This window comes from Ostrinia furnacalis, unplaced genomic scaffold, assembly GCF_004193835.3.
Source record: "Ostrinia furnacalis isolate ACB-3 unplaced genomic scaffold, ASM419383v2 OfSCF0135, whole genome shotgun sequence".
Classification (NCBI taxonomy): Eukaryota; Metazoa; Arthropoda; class Insecta; order Lepidoptera; family Crambidae; genus Ostrinia; species Ostrinia furnacalis.
This window is the reverse complement of record NW_021130374.1, coordinates 41468-47867: the sequence shown is the minus strand read 5'-3', so window position 1 is coordinate 47867 and position 6400 is coordinate 41468. Positions and strand designations below refer to the sequence as shown.

The 6400-nt window shown below is 41.7% G+C and overlaps 1 protein-coding gene across 1 annotated transcript; it reads right to left on the bottom strand.

Moving 5' to 3' along the window:
* Window positions 1–5347: 5347 nt before the first annotated feature.
* On the bottom strand, window positions 5348–6056 carry LOC114352440 (uncharacterized). Its single transcript, XM_028304055.1, has one exon. It carries the CDS (start codon window positions 5897–5899, stop codon window positions 5360–5362), a length of 540 nt encoding a protein of 179 aa, XP_028159856.1. The 5' UTR covers window positions 5900–6056; the 3' UTR covers window positions 5348–5359.
* Between the last annotated feature and the right edge of the window lie 344 nt (window positions 6057–6400).

Sequence of the window (6400 nt, the reverse complement as noted above, 5' to 3'; positions counted from 1 at the left end):
CGCGGCGCAGTGTCACAACCGCCTTACTAATGCGATTTAACTCGAAAACAGCGCCATCTAATTAGCCTATTTACTCGTAGCAGCCGATGTGTGAATACAATACGAATACTGGTCTTTATTCTACGTCCACAACTTCAAGAAAGTTCAACAAAAGCTGTTGGATGCAGAAGAACTAAAGGTGTTAGCTCGAAACCGAATACACGCCTCAGCATTGATCGACGTCATCTCGCAACACAACTGGTTTCAATGAGGTATTTCTACAATACGACGTTGTGTCGAACTTGAAATACATTGAGACCAATTGTGTCACGGTATTACGTCGGTCGCTGCTGGGCCGTGTCGTCGGTTTCGAACTGGCATCTAAAGACATCGTGTATCATTTTTGGAAGAAGAATCCTCAGGAAGATTTTAGTGTTACCTAACCTACCTATGAATAATATGCTTTATGATGATACATGTACAGTCGCGGAATGAAAAGGTTCGTCAGTTTTCAAATTGATTCCTTCAACGAATCGCGAGCACATATTACCTTTTGAAACTATGTTACAGAATAATCTCGAGTTAGACAAAATAATCTTTAACTGTTAGTCAGTAAAGTTAAAAATTATTCAGATTAAAGTTGTTTGACATTTATCTTGTCAAGAAGATTATTATGATTGAACTAAAACCTTCTTGTTGGTTCAACCTGCCATTATTATTTCTATTCAATAAAAAAAAATACATTTTGTAACATTAAACTGATGGGACAGAAAAATAAGCAAAACCTTCTTTGTTAGCAAACGTCACATTTATTTAAATGTTAGCAGCACTGTTTCTTGCACTGTTATGTTGGCAGGTTTGACTCTTACAGTACCTAGTGCAAGCGAAAACCGACACTAAGGTGACGAACCTTTTCATTCCGCGACTGTACATACAATCAATTACCACCACTTTTGTATTCTACTTCGTAAAATTATAATTTGTACCTATTCTACCTAGGACTTCATAAAATTATAATGTACTTTTTATAGTTATAATACATAGTATAGTGCACAGCCTCAGAATATGTGATTTGCCAATTTGCCATGGATAAAATTCAAAATTATTTATAAGGTCCGGTCCGGTTAGCTTAAAAGTTTATAAGAATACGCCTTTCCGCGCACATCTCCCATGATTCGGCCAAATGCTGTGAGCTTTGCATGGCCATGGGATGGTGATGGGATGTCCCTCAACAGTTTTAAGATGACCAGTGTAGGAGTGTACCCTGCTTAGCAGACACCATTCCGCGCGCATCTCTCATGATTCGGCCAATAACATTGAAGTTCTATGGCCATGGGATGGTGGTGGGATGTCCCTTAGCAGTAGAAGACAAGATACAGGTTTAACAGACACTACTTACGAATAAACCAAAGCACACAGTTGAATAAAGTTGTTTTTACTGACTACTGCTATGGGACATGGACAAAGAGTAAAAATAATTTGTAGGGAGTCAAGAATTGTCGCGCGGTGGAGTGTACCCTGCTCAAGTAGACGAAATCCTTATCGACTTAAGAAATGGATACCAATAATAATAATACAAATTGACAAGAATATCCATATTAACTTGTGTGTTGAATTCTTTTGAAAATGCGAAGATTAAATTAAGCTGTTTATACTGACTACTGCTATGGGACATGGACAAAGAGTAAAAATAATTTGTAGGGAGTCAAGCATTGTCGCGCGGTGGAGTGTACCCTGCTTAAGCAGACGCAATTCCGCGTGCATCTCTCATGATTCGGCCAAATGCTGTGAGCTTTGCATGGCCATGGGAAGGTGATGGGATGTCCCTCAGCAGTTTTAAGACGACCAGTGTAGAAGTGTGCCCTGCTTAGCAGACACCATTCCGCGCGCATCTCCCATGATTCGGCCCATAACATTGAAGTTCAATGGCCATGGGATGGTGGTGGGATGTCCCTTAGCAGTAGAAAGAAGACAAGATTAAGTTTTAACAGACACTACTTACGAATATGCCAAAGCACACAGTTGATTAAAGTTGTTTATACTGACTACTGCTATGGGGCATGGACAAAGAGTAAAAATAATTTGTAGGGAGTCAAGAATTATTGTCGCGCGGCGGAGTGTACCCTGCTCAAGTAGACGAAATCCTTATGGACTTAAGAAATTGATACCAAAAATCTACTACAAAACTGGCAAGAATACCCCCCAACATACATGTTGAATTCCTCTGGAAATGCGAAAACAAAGAATAAGAATACATTCGGCAGATTAAAAACCTATTTAATAGCCGCATTGGGACATGGACAAAGAGCAAATAATTTGTGGGAGTCAAGCATTGTTGCACCGATTGGAGTGTAACCTGCTTAGGCAGATGAAATTCTGCGCGCATCTCCCATGATTCGGCAAAATGCTATGAGCTTTGCATGGCCATGGGATGGTGGTGGGATGTCCCTTAGCAGTAGAAGACAAGATAGAGGTTTAACAATCACTACTTACGAATATACTTAAGCACACAGTTGAATAAAGTTGTTTATACTGACTACTGCAATGGGACATGGACAAAAAGTATATAATTTGTAGGGAGTCAAGCATTGTCGCGCGGTGGAGTGAACTCTGCTCAAGCAGACAAAATTCTTCTCGACCTAAGAAATTGATACCAAAAATCTACTACAAAACTGGCAAGGATTCCCCCCAACATACATATTGAATTCCTCTGGAAATGCGAAAACAAAGAAAAAGAATACATTCGGCAGATCAAAAACCTATTTAATAGCCGCATTGGGACATGGACAAAGAGCAAATAATTTGTGGGAGTCAAGCATTGTTGCACGGATTGGAGTGTAACCTGCTCAAGCAGATGAAATTCTGCGCGCATCTCCCATGATTTTGCCAATAACATTGAAGTTCTATGGCCATGGGATGGTGGTGGGATGTCCCTTAGCAGTAAAAGACAAGATTGAGGTTTAACAGACACAACTTACGAATATGCCAAAGCACACAGTTGAATAATGTTGCTTATACTGACTACTGCAATGGGACATGGACAAAGAGTAAAAATAATTTGTAAGGAGTCAAAAATTGTCACGCGGTGGAGTGTAAGTGCAATTTCACGCGCATTTCCCATGATTTAGCCAACAACATGTAGCTTTCATGGCCATGGGAAGGTGATGGGATGTCCCTCAGCAGTTTTGAGTCCCTGGCCGTCTCCATCGACCAGTGGGTATACGCAAAGCATTTCCCGACGTAAAAAAAGGTATTTATACAAAATGAAATAAATAAAAATAATCAAGTGATATAAAACTACTCTGCCGTCACCACACGGCACAACCGTGCCGTGTGGTGACGGCAGAGTAGAATACATTTGTCACCAACCCCTACTCTTCCCGCGGGTGTCGTAAGAGGCGACTTAGGGTCCACACATCAAACAGAGAACGGGCAGCAGCGCTCTCTGAAAAACATCAATCTTTTAAACTGCGATCTCCAACCCGCCTGCCAAGCGTGGGGATTATGGCAAAACCCTCCACTATATTGGAGGAGGCTCATAGTCCAGCAGTGGACTGTAAAGGGCTGTTGATGATGATGATATAAAACTGCACTGTACCAATGCGATTTAACTCGAAAACAGCGCCATCTAGTTAGCCTATTTACTCGTAGCAGCCGACGTGTGAATACGATACGAATACTGGTCCATATTCTACGTCCACAACTTCAAGAAAGTTCAACAAACGCTGTTGGATGCAGAAGAACTAAAGGTGTTAGCTCGAAACCGAATACACGCCTCAGCATTGATCGACGTCATCTCGCAACACAACTGGTTTCAATGAGGTATTTCTACAATACGACGTTGTGTCGAACTTGAAATACATTGAGACCAATTGTGTCACGGTATTACGTCGGTCGCTGCTGGACCGTGTCGTCGGTTTCGAACTGGCATCTAAAGACATCGTGTATCATTTTTGGAAGAAGAATCCTCAGGAAGATTTTAGTGTACCTGCCTATGAATATGCTTTATGATGGTACATGTACCTACAATTTTGTATTCTAGTTCGTAAAATTATAATGTACTTTTTACAGTTAAAATAGTTTTAATAGTGCACAGCCTCAGAATATGTGATTTGCCATGGATAAAATTCAAAATTATTTATAAGGTGTCCGGTTAGCTTAAAAGTTTATAAGAATACGCCTTTCCGCGCACATCTCCCATGATTCGGCCAAATGCTGTGAGCTTTGCATGGCCATGGGATGGTGGCGGGATGTTCCTCAGCAGCTTTAAGACGACCAGTGTAGGGGTGTACCCTGCTTAGCAGACACCATTCCGCGCGCATCTCCCATGATTCGGCCCATAACATTGAGGTTCCATGGCCATGGGTGGTGGTGGGATGTCCCTTAGCAGTACAAAGAAGACAAGATTGAGTTTGCACAAGCACTACCTAAGAAGATGCCAGAATTGCACTATGAGCTTTGCATGGCCATGGGATGGTGGTGGGATGTCCCTTGGCAGTAGAAGACAAGATAGAGGTTTAACAGACACATCTTACGAATATGCCAAAACACACAGTTGAATAAAGTTGTTTATACTGACTACTGCAATGGGACATGGACAAAGTGTGAATAATATGCAGGGAGTCAAGAATTGTCGCGCGGTGAAGTGTACAACACTGCTCGAGCAGACGAAATCCTCGAGTTCTTGAGCCAAGAAATTGATAACAAAAATCTACTACAAACTGACAAGAATACCCATTCCCTATATTATCTTTTCTATTTTCTCTTTATTAGTTTGGAAATGCGACAGCACAAGACTCTCACACTGCCGATTAAAAATATGATATTTATTTGATGCAACGAGACGTCATGGACAAAGAGTAAATATTTTTTAGAGAGTTAAGCATTATCACGCGGTGTCGAGAAATTGTGAATACGGGGGGTTCAAGGCAATACTGATTCTTTCGACCAGCGCATGTACAACTTTAGGATTCAGGTCCACAACAGCAAGAAAGTTCAAGCAAAGCAGTTTGTTGGGTGCAGAAGAATGAAAGGTGCTAGTTCGAGGATTATGACACGACACAGCAGCGGGTGTCATTACACTTCGACACAACCAGTTCTGTGGAGGTGTTATGACATCTGTAGCTGTGTTGAGGCATCATCCTAAAACTGGTATCTAAACACATCGCATTCGCAAGCAAGTAAACACACACCATTGAAGCCTTTGTCCAACGTCTTTTGGTTCACAATTTACGCAAGCTCTTTTTTTGGTTGAGTATAAATCAAGCTTTGTGTTATTTTTTTTCTGTATATCATTATGTAAATCTTGTTACTTTTACTTTAAATTGTATTATTTAATAATATTATTGACAGCGTAATTCCTCCCCCCTTAGAACGGCAACTATTTTATCACGTTGAGTGAAAATGTTGCCGGGATCGCGTCATGATGTTGCTGATCTCCGGAAGGTGCTGGATGCTCTTCCTTCTTTTTAGTCTGGCTATCTTTCCTTTTCTTGTTGAAGCGCCGGTATGCGATGAAGATTGCAAGTATACTCGATGCAAGCAGTATCACATAAAATGGGATGGTTGTGTGATATACGTCGAGTGGGATGTCGGTGATATTGATAGGGGCTTCCATAGTGATCTTGTCCTGGAGTCTGTGTAGTCCTTGCAGGTCAATGGAGTTCAAGTTGATGTGGGATGCTATCCTGATTTGCTTCTCCGTGTCAGATGGGATTTCTGTCAGCTTCAGAGGTTGTCCTCTTATTTCGTCGTTGTCATTGGTGATGGTGAACTCTGTAGTTTTAAGATGACAGCCAACGGGAATCGTAATGAGGTAGCTTCCTTGAAGTGTGGTGTAGTCTCGTCTCCCGCAGAGGAGTTGGACTTTGCTGGGTTGTGGAAAAGATAAGACGTAGTGTTGGTCGTCCAACTTTTCCATGGCTTCTTTCTTCAGGGTGACCGTAGAGAATTCGCAATTTTCTTTCAGGATCTGGTTGACGATGAGCTCGTTGATGCAATCAGGTTTGCTGCGTAGCTGGTGGTGAGTAGCGTCTCCACAGAGATACCAGTTGCTGAGCTTCGGACATTCTGTCTCTATGTACTATCGGGGACTCGGACGCCTTGACACCTTAAGGGCCTAAATTGTTTGCACACACACGCTCGATTATGCTACGTCCCCGTTCATTCATGTTTCGGGTCTAAGCAGCGTCGGCGCACCACTGTAGATGTTTGCCCTAGCAAACCAAGCTCTATGTAAAGCGTTTAGAATTGAATATTGCTTATTACCAGCATCCGTAGCGCTCGTTTGGCAACGTCGCATTTTAGTCAATTTGAAACCCAATAAAGAATCGCTACAAAATATTATATGGGGCTTCGTGTAAAATTTGAACTAGCGATTGCCCGCTCGGGTCACAAAATTTATTGGTATCGCACATTGTAA